Source organism: Labrus bergylta, chromosome 2 (genome assembly GCF_963930695.1).
Source record: "Labrus bergylta chromosome 2, fLabBer1.1, whole genome shotgun sequence".
NCBI classification, from domain to species: domain Eukaryota; kingdom Metazoa; phylum Chordata; class Actinopteri; order Labriformes; family Labridae; genus Labrus; species Labrus bergylta.
In genome coordinates, this window is record NC_089196.1 from 33,394,414 (window position 1) to 33,417,512 (window position 23,099).

Sequence of the window (23,099 nt, forward strand, 5' to 3'; positions counted from 1 at the left end):
GCTACACAAAAACTAATAATGCATCAAAGTCAATATTTTGTATAATCTTTGACATATCCAAGACTGATTTTTAAAAAATCCCCAGCCAACAAATATTTGTTATATAGAAAATAACTTCTTTATTATTATTATTTTTTATAAATAACAACAGTGATCAAGTAATGAAATTGGCATCTAAAGGGTTAAAATCCTCAAAATGATTGAATGTTTGGTAGTTTTGAGCAGGGCGGAAGTTGTTTAAGAGATTTATGCAGAAAAAAGGAACAAAAAAAAAGTAATCTGTTCTATTTTTATAGCAGATTTTTGGAAGTGGACATTTTTGTCCTTAATGACTTAAGAGGGTAGTAAATTAAACTGATGCCTGAGGGTTTAAAGTGTGTCTTATACAGCAGATTTGACGGTAATAACAGCTTATTTCAAGGACCTTCATATAAAGTGTTACCCAAGAAGAACTTAGACTGAGGTTCTGTCTGTGTTTAAACAGATGTCATGAAACACTTTAACCAGAGCTGTCTCAGTGCTGCGGTTTGGTCCAAAACCTGACTGGAAGACATCCAAACAGTTGTTCAATATCAAGAAGTTATTTAACTTCTGAAACATAGCTTTGTCTGTCATTTGACCTAACAGAGGAAGATTTGATATAGGCCTGTAATTATTCATTATTGTCTAGATTGTTCTTTTCTAGTAGTGGCTTGATGACTGCTGTTTTCAGGGCCTGTGGGAAGACACCTGAGAGACAAGTTTACCATTTGTAACAGATCTGGAGCCATGACTCCTCCTCCTGCTGCCAATATCAAGACAGCAGGAGGAGGACTTTAATTGTTTCATTGTCACTTGTTTTTTATTGGTGAGATCAGAACAATACAGACATTAAAGAAGGGGGTCCATTGTTTTTCTGTAATGTAGAACATTTAACCCCCATTACCACCCCCACCCCCCATTATCACCCCCACCAACCATGAAACAGACGAGATGGACAGAGTGAACAGAGTCAGCTGATCTTCAGTCAGCAGTGTTTCTCAGACTGACAGACCACACAGAGACACTGAAGAACCAGGAGACCAGAACATAAACCCAGGATAGAGAGGTTCAGTGAATGTGGTGTTGAAGGTGTGGAGGTGGATCAGTGTGTCAGAGGAGACTCTGTAGAAGGACAGAGAGCCAGCAGGACAGTCCACATACACTGCTACTCTGTTAGAGTCAGAGGAGGAGGAGGAGGAGGAGGAGGAGGAGGGGGAGGAGGAGGAGGAGGAGGAGGAGGAGGGGATCTTTGTTCTTATGTTATTGTGCCAGACAGAGTAACCTTCATCAGAGCAGTTCAGACTCCAGGACTGATCATTAAATCCAAACACACATTCATCACTGCCTCCTCTCCTTCTGATTCCTCTGTAACTCACTGATACATAAACATCTCCTCTCCACTTGACCTCCCAGTAACAGCGACCAGTCAGACCAGTCCTACACAGCAGCTGAGGCCACCAGTAATCAAATCTCTCTGGATGATCAGGATATGACTGAAGCTCCTCCCCCCATGTCACCTTCCTGTTGTTGTCAGACAGTTTGAGGTTTCTGTTCACTGTGTTTGTGTCCAGTTCCAGCTCACAGGCGTCTGATGGAGAGAACGAGACACAACACAGCTGCAGGTTATCATCTGTTAATTCATCAACAACTTTACTGACACTTACTGATAGGGGTGTAAAGGTACACGTACTCGGACCGGACCGTTTCGGTACAGGACTGATCCGAGTACGTGCGGAACAAAAGTGATTTAATCTGTGTTCCCACACGGACCGCAAAGCTGAAGCACACCTCAGGGTGGAGGAAGGCTGCGGCTGCTGGTATGGGACACAGCTTTTAGTTAGTAACTTGTAAAAAAGTTCAAACATAAACTGTGCAAACTGTGCAGATTAGTAGTTCCTCGAGTCCTGTTGGTCTGGACAGTTGCATATAACCGAGATGGAATTCTTTTTACAGACTTACTCTTAAGTTTTGTTTTCATTTTCAGCGATGATCCCGCTCAAACTAAGAGCAAAAGGGGAGGGGGAGACGCGTCTGTGTGGGAGAATAACCTGCAGCAGAGACGTGCTGTCAGGGGAGGCAGGTGAGGCTCGTCATCATCAAAAGTAAAAAAACAAATAATCATTAAATCAAATAAATATTAATATTTTTCTACTGATCTGTGTTATAAATGTTATTTTTGTACGATTCCAAAAATGTTCAATAATTTTTATGATCAAAATCTCTGAATTTGCATATTTCCGGCCGGCTCCGATGCGAGGTGAGGCAGCGACGAGTTGTGCCTCATCCCAGATTGCGCAATCCCTCACAAACTGGGTCGAGCGTATGCCTTTTGCTTTCTTACTGTTTGTGGAGAGCTAGCTTATGTCTCTAAAGATATTCTGTTTCTATTTCATCACTGAATTCATGTCTGGATGTTTTTGAGGAGAGAACTTGATGTTGGAGACTCTGCATATTTACATGTTTATGAAAATGAACGTCAAATCAAAAAGGATTTCTACTGTTTTAAAAGTTGATGAGCTCCACGAGCTCGACTACGAGCAGCCGGCCAGCAGCCGACATCAAAATGAGAAATGTCACAAAAACTGCATGTTTTAAAATATACATTTCTGTTGGATGTGATGAATGGTGATTTTCTATTCACTGGATTATCACTTTTATTTCAGTTTACATTTTTTATTTCATATTTAAACTCTCATGAGTTTCCATCACCCTCACTTTTATCATCACTTTGTGTTACTTCCAGCCCTCATCCTGTTGTAGTTTGAAAGGTTTAATCATAACAGAAACACAATCTGGACAGCAGCAGGCACAAACCAATAGTTATCTAACCTCTGAATTTAGCCAAGTCATAAGATCATGTTCTGATACACAAGACACACACACACACACACACACACACACACACACACACACACACACACACACACACACACACACACACACACACACACACACACACACACACTCTTTCCTGTTAAGAGACCAGTTGTCTGTCCAGGAAACTTCTAGGAAATGGTCTTCATATAGCACACATGTTGTAATTGCTCAGTGTGTTGATTGCCCATAAAAGGATGATTGGGATGTTATAAAAGTTCCGGTTGAGCGAGGACGCTGGCGTGTATGTCGCCGCTTCACGATCCGTGACAAAAATGGTGTTTCTTTTGTGCTATCTATGCTTCTCCCTCCTACTTATCCTCTACTAACAGTCTGCAAACAGATCGACTTTGCTGCTGCTTTCAGTTTGTGTAAACTGACAGCTACTCACCATCTATGACGATCAGCTGTTAGCGCTAGCCACCGATCAGCTGTTAGCTTCTCGCACAGCTATCAGGATATCCTCACCAGTCTGTGATCACTGGACCCTCGCCTGCCTTATTGGTGGACCGTCCTTCTTCGTCGGGCACGTCGGCTCCCTACCTGGCTTGGACCCGTCGCCCTGCGCCACCTGTTGGCTACCGCTGGCTGCCGCTTCCCCCCTACTCTGGCTCGGCTGCTGGCAGCGAAGAGACAACCTGCCTGACAACCAGACTGCCGGCTGCTGCTCTCCTGCTCAGATTGTGTCCAGACGGGTCCCCCGTCTGCCACAAAATTGGTCCTTTCCTTATCCTGGTTTGGCTCTCATTCCTGCGGTTTTCCTGACCCCGGCTGGCGCCCGGTAGCTTGCAGCCTGCGGCTAGCAGCTGCTCTCCCTGCTGCGGACATGGTACTACTAACATACTCCGCTCTACAACTCCGGAATCTCGCCTGCCACTTCTCTCCGGACAACCTTGCTTCCATTAAAGCTTTTGGACTCCTGCGCCGTCCTCACTACTTGCATAGGGCTGCCCGATGCAAGTCTGTTTACACTGACCATGCTATCCCCACTGTAGTGTCTGACCGGCGCCATCATCACAACAAATCACACGTGCTCAGCAGAAACCTGATACCTGTTGTTGTATGTGTTGACAGAGCCACTCCTCTCTCCCCCTCTGCTTCAGAATACACCACCGCCTCATTTCTGCTGCAGAATGCTCGCTCCCTTAACAACAAAGCAAACCTATTTCACTAAATATCAAACTTTACTGACAGATCCACGTCATCACAATCATTCAAACCGATGGTTTTATTTAGGCTATAATCGCGCATGTAGTGAGCCGTTTCCAATAAGTAACTTTCATTATGACAATATATAAACATCAAATAACAATAAAAAATAAAAGTCTGCCACATACATATTGCATCAGCGCCGTCTCGCCTTCATTATCCCGGACGGACCTCAGAGGACCGGACTTATACACTAATGTAATCACTGATGTAGAGTTAAACATTAGACTAACACAAAGACCATAGAGCCTCCAGTTTTCATTCATATATTTCAATATCTTGCATTTATCATCAAGTGTGATTTTTAGTTTTAATAAAGAGTGCACAGAGACATGGCGATGGCTTCACACATTTCACCTCCTCCATACTCAGCACATCTTCATCAGCTGCATGTATTTATTCTGTAAATAATTCAAGTGTGGACATTAAGTCGGGGCATCTCTGACACGATCATTAAGCCATATATTTGATCATAATTAGTCACAGTGCAGACGGAGATGCCCACGAAAATATGTGGCCAATAATTGAAAGTTTTTGTTGGTTGATCAAACCTTTGATTAATAATATGATAGAGTGAGGGAGAATGCTGACTGACGTGTCCTCTCTGCCACTATATGAAGAAATCAGTGTGGGTCCTGTAAACATGTAAACATTGCAGATATACTCGTGCGTAATGATGAACGGTGGATGTTTTGGCACATAGGACAGCGTGAATGCAGCAGCGACGTGGTGTCATTCTCTGAATTTTCTTCAGTTCGTGATCCTCCTGCTGCAGCAAACTACCGATATGTCCATTTTATCCTTCACTTCATTCACAAGTTCCTTTGTTTCTGGGTCAGAAAGTTTCGTTTCTTCGTCTAAACTTCAGTTTTCGTGATCCAACGCTGGAAACCTTTGATCTGCCCCCTCGTTTGTATGTATTTTCATTCACGAGCTGCTTTGCATTGACCGTTTATGGTTGAATGTGGGCGTGTAGAGGGCGGAACATGGGACTAATCTACGTGCGCACATTTCAAGGTGGATCGTGATTTATAAAGGGAACATTGCGTGCAGGTGTGCGTACGAACGGTTTTATAACTCTGAATCATTTTGTGCGCACGCCATTTCTGGGTTTTTGGCACATGTACATTTTTAGTATGAATTTTACGCACTCTTTTATAAATGAGACCCCTGGTCATTTTTAAAAACCTCCTCAAACACCATCTGTTCACCAAAGCATTCAGCCTCATCTAACACTCCCCTCAGCTGATCACCCACTCCCTTTCTCCTTCATTTGTTTGTCTAGTGTTTCTATCCTTTCTCTTCTCTGTTTGTGTTTTTCTATTCCTCTCTTGTTGTCTCCCATTACGCCCACACACACACACACACACACACACACACACACACACACACACACACACACACTTTGTAAAGCATCCTTTCTCTTCATGAAAGGCGCTATATAAATCTAAGTTATTGTTATTAACTTCTCCGAGAGAAATAAACAAATCCTCTATTCACAAGCCATAGTCTCTGTCTGATTGTTCAAGAGCATTTACTCTTCTACACTCCAACATGTGCTGCTGTGTTCTGATGAAGAGAAATGAAAACACACTCACACTTCCTCAGACCAGGCTTCAGTCCACTATGGTCCAACCTGGAGGAAGAAACCAGATCACAATCTATTTCATACATCTTCATTTAAAACCAGCATCAGACAAGAAGCAGAGTTCATCATTCAGAAACAGTGAGACAGCTTCTGTGTGTCTGTCTGTACCTCAGTGTCTCCAGTCTGCAGTGTGGATCCTCCAGTCCAGCAGACAGCAGCTTCTCTCCTCGTTCTCCTGGATGATTGTAGCTCAGGTCCAGATGTCTCAGCGGGGAGGAGCTTAGAGCTGAGGCCAGAGACGCACAACCTTCTACTGTGATCAGACAGCCTGACAGACTACACACACACACACACACACACACACACACACACACACACACACACACACACACACACACACACACACACACACACACACACACACACACACACACACACCCCCAACATGCTTAACATCCATTGGTCCATTCTTCTCTGTTTTACCAGTAACATCCCGTCATAACCATGCAGCTGAACAGAATAGACTTCATAATCTGATACTAATCAATATTTACTCTGGTGACAAATAGTGAAGGTAAGACAGAGCGTGAGATAAACACACAGACTGCTTTGACATCAGCAGTGATGTAGAAACAGTTCTGAACTGTTTCATCTGAAATAAAGATTCTTTAGTTCTTTATGTTCCAAACATTATCCATGGTTTGTTTGTTGGTGGGGAAAGAACTTCATATTTAACTTTCTTTATTCCAGTCCAGCTTCCTCAGACTAAAAGACTGAGAGCTATAGAACGAGCTCAGAGCTTTACAGCTTTAATGTGGAAACATACAGGAAAACTTTAAACCACCACCAAGGCCCATTTAATAAATGATTTATCAAGAAAACATGATCTTAGATGAATAATGTGGATCAGCAGCACACTAACCTGAGAGTGTCCAGTCTACAGAGTGGACTCTTTAGTCCAGTAGACAGCAGCTTCACTCCTGAATCCTGCAGGTTGTTGTTGCTGCTCAGGTCCAGCTCTCTCAGACTAGAGGACTGGGAGCTGAGGACTGAGGACAGAGCTTCACAGCTTCTCTCTGAGAGGTTACAACCACTCAGCCTGAAGAGGATTCAGAAGAACACAAATGAAAGCAATTACAAACTATAGTTGTTATTTCTGAATGAAGAGAACTACATTTGAACTGGATAGTTATGTGAGCACGTACAGAGCTTTGTTTGAAGCTTTGATCACAGGCAGCAGCCTCAGAAGAGCCTCCTCTGAAGCAGAGTATTTCTTCAGGTCAAACACGTCCAGATCTTTTTCTGATGACATTAAGATGAAGACCAGAGCTGACCACTGAGCAGGAGACAGTTTATCTGTAGAGAGACGTCCTGATCTCAGGGACTGTTGGATCTCCTCCACTAGAGAACGATCATTCAGTTCATTCAGACAGTGGAACAGATTGATGCTTTTCTCTGCAGACAGATCCTCACTGATATTCTCCTTGATGTACTCGACTGTTTTCTGATTGGTCTTTGAGCCACTTCCTGTGTGTGTCAGCAGACCTCGTATGAGATTCTGATTGGTCTTTAGAGAAAGACCGAGGAGGAAGCGGAGGAAGAAGTCCAGGTGTCCATTAGGACTCTGTAAGGCCTGGTCCACAGCACTCTGATATAAAAGTGTTGGGTCAGGTTTTTCTCTGAATACCTTCGACCTCCGGGATGTTGTTTGTTCTTCTGACATCAGATTGACTCCAGAGTTGATGAAGGTCAGATGGACATGAAGAGCAGCCAGAAACTCCTGAACACTCAGATGGATGAAGCAGAACACCTTGTCCTGGTACAGTCCTCTCTCCTCTTTAAAGATCTGTGTGAACACTCCTGAGTACACTGAGGCTGCTCTGATATCGATGCCACACTCTGTCAGGTCTGAGTCATAGAAGATCAGGTTTCCTTTCTGCAGCTGCTCAAAAGCCCGTTTTCCCAGAGACTTTATCATCTTCCTGCTCTCTGGACTCCAGTGTGGATCTGTCTCAGCTGCTCCATCATACTTGATGTTCTTCAGTTTGGACTGAACCACCAGGAAGTGGATGTACATCTCAGTCAGGGTCTTGGGTAGCTCTCATCCCTCTCTGGTCTTCAGCACATCCTCCAGAACTGTAGCAGTGATCCAGCAGAAGACTGGGATGTGGCACATGATGTGGAGGCTTCTGGATGTCTTGATGTGGGAGATGATTCTGTTGGCTTGCTCCTCATTTCTGAACCTCTTCCTGAAGTACTCTTCCTTCTGTGGGTCAGTGAACCCTCTGACCTCTGTCACCATGTGAACACACTCAGGAGGGATCTGATTGGCTGCTGCAGGTCGTGTGGTTATCCAGAGGTGAGCAGAGGGAAGCAGTTTCCCCCTGATGAGGTTAGTCAGCAGCACATCCACTGAGGTGGACTCTGTGACATCAGTCAGGGTCTCGTTGTTTTTAAAGTCCAGAGGAAGTCGACACTCATCCAGACCGTCAAAGATGAACACAACCTGGAACTCTTCAAACCTGCAGATTCCTGCTTCTTTGGTTTCAGGAAAGAAGTGATGAACAAGTTCCACCAGGCTGAACTTTTTCTTCTTCAGCACATTCAGCTCTCTGAAAGTGAATGGAAATGTGAACTGTATGTCCTGGTTGTCTTTGTCTTCAGCCCAGTCCAGAGTGAACTTCTGTGTTAAGACTGTTTTCCCGATGCCAGCCACTCCCTTTGTCATCACTCTTCTGATTGGTTCATCTCTTCCAGGTGAGGCTTTAAAGATGTCTTCTTGTCTGATGATTGTTTCTGGTCTGTGTGGTTTCCTGGATGCTGTTTCAATCTGTCTGACCTCGTGTTCATCATTGACCTCTCCAGTCCCTCCCTCTGTGATGTAGAGCTCTGTGTAGATCTGGTTCAGAAGGGTTGGGTTTCCTGCTTTAGCAATCCCCTCAAACACACACTGGAACTTCTCCTTCAGGTTAGATTTGAGTTCACGACGGCACTCTGCAGCGACTGTTCCTGAATAAAGAAAGAACTGAAATCAATGAACAGATCCTGATATAGATGACATGAGTATCTGAGTTTCGAATTTTAAACGTCTTTGTCTTTTTTTCTAAAATACTAAATCTGTTAAAATGTTCTTACTGCTCTGCAGACAGTCAGCCAGCTCCTCCTGCTTCATTCTCCTCAGGAAGTGGAGAGTGATCTTCAAAAATGCCTCTTTACAGTTTCTCCCCTGCTCTTCATCCTCACTCTGACTCTCTAAGCATTCTGGGTAATCTGGACTCAGAACCCTGTGGACTCTCTTCAGCTCGTTCTTCACAAAGGTGATGATGTTCTCCTCCAGCAGCTGGAACAGAAGGAGACACAGGATATTTAATATAAACTGGTAGAACTCAACATGTGGTTCATCTGTCAGTCTGAAGGTCAGCTGGTCTAAACAGAACAATAACTTAGAATTAAATTATTGTAATGGTAGTGTATTAATTAACAGTGTGTTGCACACACCATAAAGATGGAGTCCAGGTCTGTTGGATTCTGCTGGTCTGATTGATCTCTGTGAACGTTGGAGCTCTCCTGTTGAACTCTGTGACAGGACATATTACACAAGAAAACAACGGGATATATATAATGAAACTCTGAGCCAAGATATGAGTCTTAAAACAACAGAGACATAACATTTACTTCATTTTTAATTCTCACCTTCCATCAGGGGCTGCTACGTGCTACGTACTACAGGTGAGTGTATTAAATAATTTCCTGCTCTACGTGTCAGATGTTAAGTTACTCCTCGTCCTTCTTTAGTGATAATCTAATAAATGTAGTTTATTTTTAGCTTTGGAGGCGAGGGTGTCTGAGTTAGAGAGATGGCTCCGCACACCTGAGTCAGAGTCATCGTATGCAGCAGTAGTTAGCCAGCCACCTGTAGCCGGTGCGGGCCGACATATTTTTTTAACAGTTTTTATCACTCTCCTCCAGGTGCAATAGAACGTACAGTTAACAAACGGCACATTACCCCTGAAGTAGCCACAACTCTTACATAAAATCTTACAGAAATACCACCTTACCATCATCCTGTGAACAACTTGTTACCGATTTTAATTATAAACTGAGGACAGTGCTTGATGCCTGCGCTCCAATCACAACTAAGACAGTAAAAACAAAAAAGGTCGTTCCATGGAAAAACAATGCGACCAATGCACTTAAGAGAGACTGCAGACTGCAAAACAAAAATAGAAATTGATAAAAAATATACTTGTAGAAGCAATAAAAGACTACAACAAAGCCATCCGAAAATCAAGGCAAGAATATTTCTCAAACCTGATAAACAGCCCCAGACATCTTTTCAGGACAATAGATTCTCTGTTACACCCCACAACCAATAACAGCTCAGTGCTCTCAGGATCTTTTAAAAAAAAAAAAATAATTCTAGTCTTCTAGTTAACCCTCGACCAAAGCTGAATTGTTCTTCTTTTGAAAGCCTTGTTCTTAGTCTTTCACATCCAGTCTCAAGAACCTTTTAGGCAGTTCTAGTTGTTGTAGTTTGCCGCCCTCCTGGCCCATATTCTGAATTTCTATCTGAATTTGCAGAATTCTTATCAAACTTATTCCTTAGCAGTGATAGAATAATTGTTGTAGGTGACTTCAATATCCATGTGGATGTTGATAATGATAGCCTTAGCACAGCTTTCATGTCATTATTAGACTCTATTGGTTTTCACCCAGGGTGTAAACGAACCTACTCATCGTTTTAACCACACCCTGGATCTTGTTTCAAAGATCATTTTTAATCAGATTGTTCCAGTTTAAACTGGCAGATGGATAATCAGTAATCAGGAGGCAGAGGTGAAGTTCTCCACAGTTCTCTCTGTTTCTATTAGAACAGTATCTCACTCAGAATACAGCCAACACTGTGTCTGTCCTCAAATTCTTTAGACTGATGAAAGTAAAGTTAACAGAAGACGACTTAAACATAAACACAGCTCAGAAAGATGCTGTGGTTAGTAACTGAGATTTACAGATAGTAACATGCAGTAATATGATCTCACAGAGAGAGAGAGAGAGAGAGAGAGAGAGAGAGAGAGAGAGAGAGAGAGAGAGAGAGAGGGAGGGAGATATAGGAGCTCAAGGTGCCAGCTCCCCCAGTAGTCTAAGCCTATAGCAGCATAACTAGGAGCTGTTCTACACCAGCGCCAGCCCTGACTATGAAATGTATAGTTACTTTTAAGTCTTTAAAATGGACGTGCAGAAGCAGACTCTCAGTGAATGAAATCTGATATTGTGGACAGTATGTCTGTTTGTTTTGGTCATCATTGGGAGTGAGGAAGGAGAGGACTTTCATTCTACCTGAGGGAAAAACAAATATATTAATTCAATAAAAATGCTTTAATTGGGGTGCTGGTGGACTAGCGGTTAGTGTGTGTATCCCATGTAGGGAGACTGTAGCCCTCCAAGTGGGTGGCTCAGGTTCAAATCCGACCTGTGGCTCCTTTCCTGCATGTCATTCCCCATTCTCTCTCTCCTTGATTTCTGACTCTATCTACTGTCCCGTCTCTAAATAACAGAACAAAAAGCCCAAAAATAAATCTTTCCTCAGATTTGTCTCTTTTTAAGGTTTGGCCTATTATTTTGACTTTGTCTAAGAATATTTAGCTTCTTTCTAGTAGGGCTGTTTTTGCTTTGAAGTCATAAAGTCCATCACACTGTCGGCTGGTTCTGTGTCAGGCAGGTTAAGTTCTGACAGGGTCAGGAAATAGGATGCAGGGAAGGACCCAAATGCAGAAAAAAATGGACTCACAGCTGCAATAAAATGATTCTTTTCCACATTTTACAGCCTTCAGGAAGGTCAGGGTTCAAATACAAACACTTCAAAAGAAAAAACACAAAATAGAACCAAAGCACACAATGATCATGAAGTGGTGAGAAAACTAAATAAAGGTGATGAGGAAAATGAAGACAGGTGAGTAGAGTAGAAGGGAAGGTCTGGGCTATTGAAACCTAGAAGAGAAGGAGGTGAATTCTGAGGACCTCTGGTGGAGAAGTAGGAGAAACAGGAGAAAAGTACGAGTCCAGGGAGAGGTGAACATGGACTGAAGACTGAGAGTGATGTAAATGGCTGAGGATGAAAGAGTGAGCCTACAGAAAAGCAGAACAGAGCTCATTGTCAATTTCAGATCTCACCTTCCATCAGCAGGACGTCCAGCTTTAAAGTTCACAGGGCGACCCATAGACCGGTCACTCTTCATGGACACACAGCTGGGTCCAGGAGAGTCTGGTCTGTGTTCCTGCATCCTGATACAAAAAAACAGCTGGTTAATGAAAGCATTTAGAACAAAGATCATTTTTAATCAGATTGTTCCAGTTTAAACTGGCAGATGGATAATCAGTAATCAGGAGGCAGAGGTGAAGTTCTCCACAGTTCTCTCTGTTTCTATTAGAACAGTATCTCACTCAGAATACAGCCAACACTGTGTCTGTCCTCAAATTCTTCAGACTGATGAAATTAAAGTTAACAGAAGATGACTTAAAGATAAACACAGCTCAGAAAGATGCTGTGGTTAGTAACTGAGATTTACAGATAGCAACATGCAGTAATATGATCTCACAGAGAGAGAGAGAAAGAGAGAGAGGGAGAGAGAGAGAGAGAGAGGGAGGGAGATATGGGAGCTCAAGGTGCCAGTTCCCCCAGTAGTCTAAGCCTATAGCAGCATAACTAGGAGCTGGTCTACACCAGCGCCAGCCCTAACTATACAATTTATAGTTACTTTTAAGTCTTTTCTTTAAAATACAGAGTGTGTCTGCCTCCCGTACCCCACTGGAAGATGATTCCAGAGTAGAGGAGCCTGAAAACTGAAGGCTCTACCTCCCATAGTACATTTAGAGACTGTAGGAACCACGAGCAGGCCTGATAACTGAAGGCTCTACCTCTCTTAGTAAATTTAGAGACCGAGCAGCATTTACAACGAGCAGCAACTACTGTTAGGATACAGAACAGATCAAGATCAAGAACTTGTCCATAACAACTTCAGGAACCTCAACCTGGAACTCACTTCTGGGACAAAGTCTTCAGACTGACATCACTTCAGATGGGAATAAGTGCTGCTTGCACCATCACAGTAGTTTTTATATTGTGAGTAAGTCCAGTATATGGATCCTACAAGGTTTGTAAAAACACTCAAGAGCTTTGAAGATCTTTGTCTGCAGTCTTCATGATACATCTGCTCACCAGTGTCCTGTCAAGATCACTGGACCAAATGTTTAGTATACCACCATGACATCATCCCTAATGTACTAAACATGCCTCAGCTGGACTCAGGTACCATTCACTAAAACAAGGATCAAGTGTTAAACTATGTAGTCCAGGAGAAAGTGTAGTCAGATATCAGTACAATGGTCAGCTGGATCAGCAGGATGTATGGACCAGGTAGGTTAGTGAACTTGACCTGCAGCTTTCAATGCCCAACATCTCACCAGCAGAAACTCATCAGGTTCAGGATCTGGGCTGTGGACAAAGTCAGGACATCCAACATCCACCTCGTGGACCATAATCCTCTAATCACAGTTTTTAAACCATGGCTCCCATCCTTGATGGTGCATGCTTTAAAATGGACATGCAGAAGCAGACTCTCAGTGAATGAAATCTGATATTGTGGACAGTATGTCTGTTTGTTTTGGTCATCATTGGGAGTGAGGAAGGAGAGGACTTTCATTCTACCTGAGGGAAAAACAAATATATTAATTCAATAAAAATGCTTTAATTGGGGTGCTGGTGGACTAGCGGTTAGTGTGTGTATCCCATGTAGGGAGACTGTAGCCCTCCAAGTGGGTGGCTCAGGTTCAAATCCGACCTGTGGCTCCTTTCCTGCATGTCATTCCCCATTCTCTCTCTCCTTGATTTCTGACTCTATCTACTGTCCCGTCTCTAAATAACGGAACAAAAAGCCCAAAAATAAATCTTTCCTCAGATTTGTCTCTTTTTAAGGTTTGGCCTATTATTTTGACTTTGTCTAAGAATATTTAGCTTCTTTCTAGTAGGGCTGTTTTTGCTTTGAATTCATAAAGTCCATCACACTGTCGGCTGGTTCTGTGTCAGGCAGGTTAAGTTCTGACAGGGTCAGGGAAATAGGGTGCAGGGAAGGACCCAAATGCAGAAAAAAATGGACTCACAGCTGCAATAAAATGATTCTTTTCCACATTTTACAGCCTTCAGGCAGGTCAGGGTTCAAATACAAACACTTCAAAAGAAAAAACACAAGATAGAACCAAAGCACACAATGATCATGAAGTGGTAAGAAAACTAAATGAAGGTGATGAGGAAAATGAAGACAGGTGAGTAGAGTAGAAGGGAAGGTCTGGGCTATTGAAACCTAGAAGAGAAGGAGGTGAATTCTGAGGACCTCTGGTGGAGAAGTAGGAGAAACAGGAGAAAAGTACGAGTCCTGGGAGAGGTGAACATGGACTGAAGACTGAGAGTGATGTAAATGGCTGAGGATGAAAGAGTGAGCCTACAGAAAAGCAGAACAGAGCTCTTTGTCAATTTCAGATCTCACCTTCCATCAGCAGGACGTCCATCTTTAAAGTCCACAGGGCGACCCATAGACCGGTCACTCTTCATGGACACACAGCTGGGTCCAGGAGAGTCTGGTCTCTGTTCCTGCATCCTGATACAAAAAAACAACATTATTAGTTACTGTGAGCAGCAGATGAGACAGTGATGATGATGATGATGATGATGATGATGATGATGATGATGATGATGATGATGAAGGTGGAGAGATGTGAGTGTTGAGCTGTGACATGGAGAAGAGTCATGGACAGTTAGAGATCCTCACCTCAGAGCTTCATGTTCCTCACACAGAGAGGTTTTAGAGGGAGGGACTCCCTCCTCTGTGTCCTCACACTGATCCATAGCAGAGCGCCCCCTGCTGGGAGAGCTGCACTCTGTCACTACAACAACACTGATGGAGTTCAGCTGCTGAAGTCACATCCAGTCAAAGATCTTCAGCTGTGGAGAAAACAAAGAGATGAAGCTGCTGATTCACCTTCATCATCATCATCATCATCATCACCATCATCATCATCATCATCATCATCACCATCATCACCTCACTGTCAGTCTACAAACATCACATCTACCTGGTTCACCTTCATCATCATCATCATCATCACCTCACTGTCAGTCTACAAACATCACATCTACCTGGTTCACCTTCATCATCATCATCATCATCATCATCATCACCTCACTGTCAGTCTAAAAACATCACATCTACCTGGTTCACCTTCATCATCATCATCATCATCATCATCACCTCACTGTCAATCTACTAACATCACATCTACCTGGTTCACCTTCATCATCATCATCATCATCACCTCACTGTCAGTCTACAAACATCACATCTACCTGGTTCACCTTCATCATCATCATCATCATCACCTCACTGTCAGTCTAAAAACATCACATCTACCTGGTTCACCTTCATCATCATCATCATCATCATCATCACCTCACTGTCAGTCTACAAACATCACATCTACCTGGTTCACCTTCATCATCATCATCATCATCACCTCACTGTCAGTCTACTAACATCACATCTACCTGGTTCACCTTCATCATCATCATCATCATCATCATCACCTCACTGTCAGTCTACTAACATCACATCTACCTGGTTCACCTTCATCATCATCATCATCATCATCATCACCTCACTGTCAGTCTACTAACATCACATCTACCTGGTTCACCTTCATCATCATCATCATCATCACCTCACTGTCAGTCTACTAACATCACATCTACCTGGTTCACCTTCATCATCATCATCATCATCATCACCTCACTGTCAGTCTACTAACATCACATCTACCTGGTTCACCTTCATCATCATCATCATCACCTCACTGTCAGTCTACTAACATCACATCTACCTGGTTCACCTTCATCATCATCATCATCATCATCATCACCTCACTGTCAGTCTACTAACATCACATCTACCTGGTTCACCTTCATCATCATCATCATCATCATCACCTCACTGTCAGTCTACTAACATCACATCTACCTGGTTCACCTTCATCATCATCATCATCATCATCACCTCACTGTCAGTCTACTAACATCACATCTACCTGGTTCACCTTCATCATCATCATCATCACCTCACTGTCAGTCTACTAACATCACATCTACCTGGTTCACCTTCATCATCATCATCATCATCACCTCACTGTCAGTCTGCTAACATCACATCTACCTGGTTCACCTTCATCATCATCATCATCATCATCATCATCATCATCATCATCTCACTGTCAGTCTACTAACATCACATCTACCTGGTTCACCTTCATCATCATCATCATCATCATCATCATCATCATCATCATCTCACTGTCAGTCTACAAACATCACATCTACCTGGTTCACCTTCATCATCATCATCATCATCACCTCACTGTCAGTCTACTAACATCACATCTACCTGGTTCACCTTCATCATCATCATCATCATCACCTCACTGTCAGTCTACTAACATCACATCTACCTGGTTCACCTTCATCATCATCATCATCATCACCTCACTGTCAGTCTGCTAACATCACATCTACCTGGTTCACCTTCATCATCATCATCATCATCATCATCATCATCATCATCTCACTGTCAGTCTACTAACATCACATCTACCTGGTTCACCTTCATCATCATCATCATCACCTCACTGTCAGTCTACTAACATCACATCTACCTGGTTCACCTTCATCATCATCATCATCATCACCTCACTGTCAGTCTACTAACATCACATCTACCTGGTTCACCTTCATCATCATCATCATCATCATCACCTCACTGTCAGTCTACTAACATCACATCTACCTGGTTCACCTTCATCATCATCATCATCACCTCACTGTCAGTCTACTAACATCACATCTACCTGGTTCACCTTCATCATCATCATCATCATCACCTCACTGTCAGTCTGCTAACATCACATCTACCTGGTTCACCTTCATCATCATCATCATCATCATCATCATCATCATCATCATCATCATCTCACTGTCAGTCTACTAACATCACATCTACCTGGTTCACCTTCATCATCATCATCATCATCATCATCATCATCATCATCATCTCACTGTCAGTCTACAAACATCACATCTACCTGGTTCACCTTCATCATCATCATCATCATCACCTCACTGTCAGTCTACTAACATCACATCTACCTGGTTCACCTTCATCATCATCATCATCATCACCTCACTGTCAGTCTACTAACATCACATCTACCTGGTTCACCTTCATCATCATCATCATCATCACCTCACTGTCAGTCTGCTAACATCACATCTACCTGGTTCACCTTCATCATCATCATCATCATCATCATCATCATCATCATCTCACTGTCAGTCTACTAACATCACATCTACCTGGTTCACCTTCATCATCATCATCATCATCATCATCATCATCATCATCATCTCACTGTCAGTCTACTAACATCACATCTACCTGGTTCACCTTCATCATCATCATCATCACCTCACTGTCAGTCTACTAACATCACATCTACCTGGTTCACCTTCATCATCATCATCATCATCACCTCACTGTCAGTCTACTAACATCACATCTACCTGGTTCACCTTCATCATCATCATCATCATCACCTCACTGTCAGTCTACTAACATCACATCTACCTGGTTCACCTTCATCATCATCATCATCATCATCATCACCTCACTGTCAGTCTACTAACATCACATCTACCTGGTTCACCTTCATCATCATCATCATCATCACCTCACTGTCAGTCTACTAACATCACATCTACCTGGTTCACCTTCATCATCATCATCATCATCACCTCACTGTCAGTCTACTAACATCACATCTACCTGGTTCACCTTCACCTTCATCATCATCATCATCATCATCATCATCATCATCATCATCATCACCTCACTGTCAGTCTACAAACATCACATCTACCTGGTTCACCTTCATCATCATCATCATCACCTCACTGTCAGTCTACAAACATCACATCTACCTGGTTCACCTTCATCATCATCATCATCATCACCACCTCACTACAAACATCACATCTACCTGGTTCACCTTCATCATCATCATCATCACCTTACTGTCAGTCTACAAACATCACATCTACCTGGTTCACCTTCATCATCATCATCATCATCATCACCTCACTGTCAGTCTACTAACATCACATCTACCTGGTTCACCTTCATCATCATCATCATCATCACCTCACTGTCAGTCTACTAACATCACATCTACCTGGTTCACCTTCATCATCATCATCATCATCACCTCACTGTCAGTCTACTAACATCACATCTACCTGGTTCACCTTCATCATCATCATCATCATCATCACCTCACTGTCAGTCTACTAACATCACATCTACCTGGTTCACCTGGTGTTATGATCTAATCTTCAGTTCTCTCTTATAGTAGATGATTTATTACTCTCAGATGTTCTGTTCTTGTCAGACTGATTATCCAGCTGAAGTATTAAAGTAGTTGTAGGTTCTGAATGTATTCACTGCACAGTCTGTAACTTGGACATGAATCACTCTTTTTTAAGATCTGTCATCATCTCCTTCTTGTTCTAATTTGATGAATTTAAATGATTTTATTTAAACTTTTATGAATTGAACTTTTTTGAATTGATCCTCTAGCATCTGTAGTGTCCCACCTGAAGGCATGTATTTATATTCCTTATAATCAACATTTATATAAAGTGGTAATGAATAATCATAATAGTATTTCAGTATAATAATGAACTAAAAGACACATATTATGCAAATTAGATAAATAAATAATAATAGTGTGAGGGTTGCATATTATAAACATAACATAATCAACTAAGGATGAAATGCAGAAGGGCACATGTGCACATGAATTCAAACTGAGCCTACAAAGTGAAACTCATCAAGGATAGAGTGAAAAAAGTTAATGCTTAGATGAAATTTTGCATGGTCAAAGAGTGAGGTCTCAAGTTTCATACGAGCTCGCTTTTGGGGTAATTAAGTAATAAATCTTAAGCTAACCTGACATTTACGAGAGGTGAAGGAGAGACAAATACAAGAAAAAGGACCATCATTCCAAGAAAACCTGCCATACATGCTTTGTTGGTGTGTCGATGTCCGGTCACAAGATGGTTGGCCAGATATATACCCCATTTATCAAGAAGACATGACATTGCAGTAGGTTTTTTTTGACTGCTAACTTCTGAAAATAGCATGTGGCAATGTATGGGACATGGCTGGGGCTGTGAAGCCCACGTGGGACATAGTTAGAGCTATCAGGCCCATGTGGGACACAGATGGATCTATAAAGCCCATGTGGAGGAGGCGGATACCATCTCCACGCCCTCAGCAAGATAAGTATATATTGTGGGATATTCTTTGTCTTGGTCAGTCGTCTGCAGGCGGCTCACTACTTTGGATTCTGAGAAAGATGAATAAAGCTTTTAGTTCTCAGTTTGTTTGTCTCCTGGGTCCAGTCTCTGAAGAAAGACAAACAAGCTTTAAAACACCACTTAGAACTTCAAAAGGACAGTTAGATTTAGAGTTTAAAATGTTGATGTCTTTGTTGGTCTGGTCACAGGCAAAAACTGACCCTGCCTATTTTCTGGATTTATTAAAAAAAAGGACACTACACATCAATAAAGTTTTATCTTATCAGAGGAGGCTTCACTGCAGGACTTTGAATCATAAAACAATAACAAGTCAAACCCAACAAGTCATTGATTAACCAAGAACACAGTCAGCGGATTGAGAGAGTTACAACAACTTCTTATGAATATGTTCCACTGTAAAGAAAACGTAATTAAGAAAAATGTTCAAATCAAAATGATAATCACTCAAACATTTCAATTACAGAAGATAAAGTGATGATCTCAATGAAAGAAACTTCCAGAGCGGGCTCGTCTTTAATCAACCTGTTAGCATGTTAGCATAGCCTGCATCGGGACTGAGGATCATTGTGTGTCCTTCACTTCTACTTTAGTCAGAGCAGCTAATGAATCCGGTGGGTAACTGTTAGCTTACAGCTCTTTTTACACTTAAATTAAATGAGTCTTTCAAACAGTATAAAAAGTGTCTCTTACCTTCAACACAGAGAACTAATCTGCATCTCAACAGGACAACGTCAAAGTCAAGTCTCCTGACACCAGGAAATACCAAAGTCTAATAATCACCATAGCAACAGAGAATCAAAGGTCACAGCTTTATAACATTTTACTGAAGGAAGCTGGTTTATTGTGTCAGATGATCCTTTACTGCTTTGATATCAGATATATTGTGCGATGATAGAAGTTGATGAAAGTGTTTGAGGCAGTCTGTTGTCCTGCAGTGGTCTGTAAAAAAGGAAGGGCTGCTGTATGGGATCAACTGCCTGTAAATAAGATTTTGAACTCGTGAAAGGTTACTTTGGTGAAATATTTTGTGCACACAGGTAAGGTTTGCACATGTGCAAACAACATTTGTAATAGTAGAAATAGTCTGCGCATATGTAAAACAAATCTGTTGTTGTGAAAAAATGTGAAGATGTGTAATGATTTTGTGCTCACAGTTCAGATTGCACAAATTCCCTATCTTCACGTGCGATCCTGAAGGTACACGCACAAGCTTTGAGTTACAACCACAAATTTTGACAGAGTCTTTACGCCTAAGCCTCCAGCCAATCAGCACGTCTCTACCTTGTCAACTGACAATCAGAGGAAGCTGAGTCTGTTTAGTATGGAGTTAGATCCATCTCAATTTTCATGAATGCACACAGAAGGATTCACAAATGTATTTTGTGATTTATAAGGACTCTATCCACAAAAATAGTTTTCAATACACACACAAATATTTAGCATTGTATATTAATGTAAAAAAATACACAAATAAAAAACAAGATTCATGAACAAATATTTATAGTTTTATATTTAATAGAAATCCACAAATGTGTGATATACATATATATTAAAAACACACATTTGGATCTTGTCTTGTCAGTCTGCCTTTACAAACTGTTTGTCATGTGTGAACCTCGCTGCATTTGTGTGTGGGACTTTTGAGACTCCCCTGCCGTGGTTCGATTCACAAATGGAAATGTCTGTAGCCAATCAGATGTCTTCTTTCTATTCAGCCAATCACAGTAGGGTAGATTCAATGGTATGTTTTAATGTGATCACTTTAGCATTACATCGCAGCGATCAGCCGAGCTGTCTGATTAAGTCGTCTTTATGTTGACGAGTACAAACAGTCTCTGTGATCGTCGTACTATAGATGGAAAGTCATTTATCGTGCTGGGTCACGTTGTTGATGCTGGGCTCTGCTCTAAACGAGTCAGTATCTGAAGTGTATGTACAGTTTAAGCTTTGTGTGCAATAATGAACGGCTCAACTCAAGAAACGAGCCAGACTCTCCGTGTCTGCAAAGACCGAGATGCCTTGTTTCATAGTGTGGGGGAATGTCTTGTTGTCAGAAGTTTCCTTTAACATAAGAGAAAATGGACTCTCTAACAATTCCCAAACATGTTTCTAAAAGTTCACATCCTGGTGACTTATCCAAAGAAAGACTATCTACTGCTTCTTTGAGCTCCTCTGAAGTAATATCAGCATCACATCATTCTGCAAACTCCTCGTCTATATGAGGAAGAAGAGCTGAGAGATGGCTGAAGAAGGAGTCAGCATCCATGACAGAAAAGGCTGATGAGTCCAGTTTACCAGAGAAAGAAACCATTTCATCAAGACTGGATCAGAACTAACTTGGTCATGAACTAATAAGGCTTTGATTGGATTTCTTTCCTGCCTTCTTTTCTCTCAATGACAGAAATACTTTCCTCCCCTTCCTCCATCCATTTGACCCTGGATCTTCTGTCGGCTCCTTCAGCTTTCTTCACACAGAGTTCATCCAGCTGTGTTTGTAGAATATGTCCTTTTTGTTTATCATTGTCACAAAGTCATGTCTTCTTACAGCAGCTTTTTATTTCTTTGATTATATTCATTTCTGATGATTTGTTACTTCTATTTAGAGATTTTCCAAATGTAACAGAGTGCTCCCTAAATGTGAACTTCATGAATTCCCATTTAGAGATGTAAGAAGTGATAGATTTATCCAGCATCACATCAGATATAATAACTTTTATATCTTCAGGAAAAGATCATTTAAAATCCCTCCTATAATAATGTTGGCAGTTGGATAGTTTAAGGGATTCAGTGACACTAGAGACCTCCAAAATCAACTGTTTGTTTTGAGTTAGGTTATTAAAGCCATACATATTGACCAAAATATAAAAGTGCTCATTAATGTCAAGTATGTAAATTATCCAGTGACCATCATGAGTACTTCTAGAGGTGATGAATTTACCAGGAGGGTCACAGAACAGGAGCCTGCTGATCTAGTGGAACCAAGGTCATCCCATTGATTTATCCAGAATATTTCATCCTCTAGTTTGAAGTGTTTCTTCAGAAATATAAAATTAGCTTTTTCACCCTTACAAAATAAAAATATAGATTTTCTCTTTGTGTTTTCTCTCGAGCGTTTAGAGATACAAGAAAATGAAACATTCGTTGTGAACACAAACTAACAACTGTTAATAAACAAACCATTCCAACCAGTTGAAATATAAAGAAAAGAGCACCTTGGAGAAACTCCACTTGATGGACCAAATGTTGGATGGGCTAATATCCCTCCATGGATTGTTCCAGTGCTTAGCGTTGACTTACAACTTGTGGAGCAAAAGTGAGAATGGATTGAAAGAAATGTGGCTAACATTGGGCATTTGGTTGAAGATTATTTACAAAAGAAATATTATAACTACATACCTACTGATGGATCCAAAGAGCCAGAGAGTGGACATGTGGGGACAGGAGAGTTCATATCTGAGTTTGATATAGAAATATGTAAAAGAATGAATAATAAGTGATCCGTGTTTACAGCAGAACTAACTGCTATAATGTTAGGGTTGAATGGATCGAGAAGGCCAGAGAGAGTTGTTGTTTGTTCAGATTCAACTGCAGCTCTTACACGCCTGAACTCAAAAGAAACAGTAAGAGAGGACTTACTGATGGAAACAAAGATGATGTTGTTGAGATTACAAAACTGTCTCTGTATTTCTCTTCATCCTCTCTGTCTGTATTTCTCTTCATCCTCTCTGTCTGTATTTCTCTTCTTCCTCTCTGTCTGTATTTCTCTTCATCCTCTCTGTCTGTATTTCTCTTCTTCCTCTCTGTCTGTATTTCTCTTCTTCCTCTCTTTCTGTATTTCTCTTCTTCCTCTGTCTGTATTTCTCTTCTTCCTCTCTTTCTGTATTTCTCTTCTTCCTCTGTCTGTATTTCTCTTATCCTCTCTGTCTGTATTTCTCT

The 23,099-nt window shown here is 41.6% G+C and overlaps 2 protein-coding genes across 2 annotated transcripts in view; both read right to left on the bottom strand.

Moving 5' to 3' along the window:
- Positions 1-761: 761 nt before the first annotated feature.
- LOC136181104 (NLR family CARD domain-containing protein 3-like) overlaps positions 762-23,099 on the bottom strand; it is a 724,139-nt gene continuing 701,801 nt past the window's right edge. The window contains exon 11 of the mRNA XM_065961446.1: positions 762-1,609. Coding sequence (XP_065817518.1) covers positions 1,020-1,609 — 590 coding nt within the window. The 3' untranslated portion in view covers positions 762-1,019. The remainder of the gene's footprint in view (positions 1,610-23,099) is intronic.
- Positions 6,729-9,065, bottom strand: LOC136181153 (protein NLRC3-like). The gene is made up of 2 exons (XM_065961651.1): positions 8,828-9,065; positions 6,729-8,701 (listed from the first exon to the last, which is right to left on the bottom strand). Exons 1-2 carry the CDS (start codon positions 8,862-8,864, stop codon positions 7,794-7,796), a joined length of 945 nt encoding a protein of 314 aa, XP_065817723.1. The 5' UTR covers positions 8,865-9,065; the 3' UTR covers positions 6,729-7,793.

Coding starts and splice junctions, on each gene's coding strand:
- LOC136181153 (XM_065961651.1), bottom strand. CDS start 8,864: ATGAAGCAGGAGGAGCTGGCTGACTGTCTGCAGAGCA. Junction 8,702..8,827: donor GGCTGACTGTCTGCAGAGCA/GTAAGAACATTT, acceptor TTCTTTATTCAG/GAACAGTCGCTGCAGAGTGC.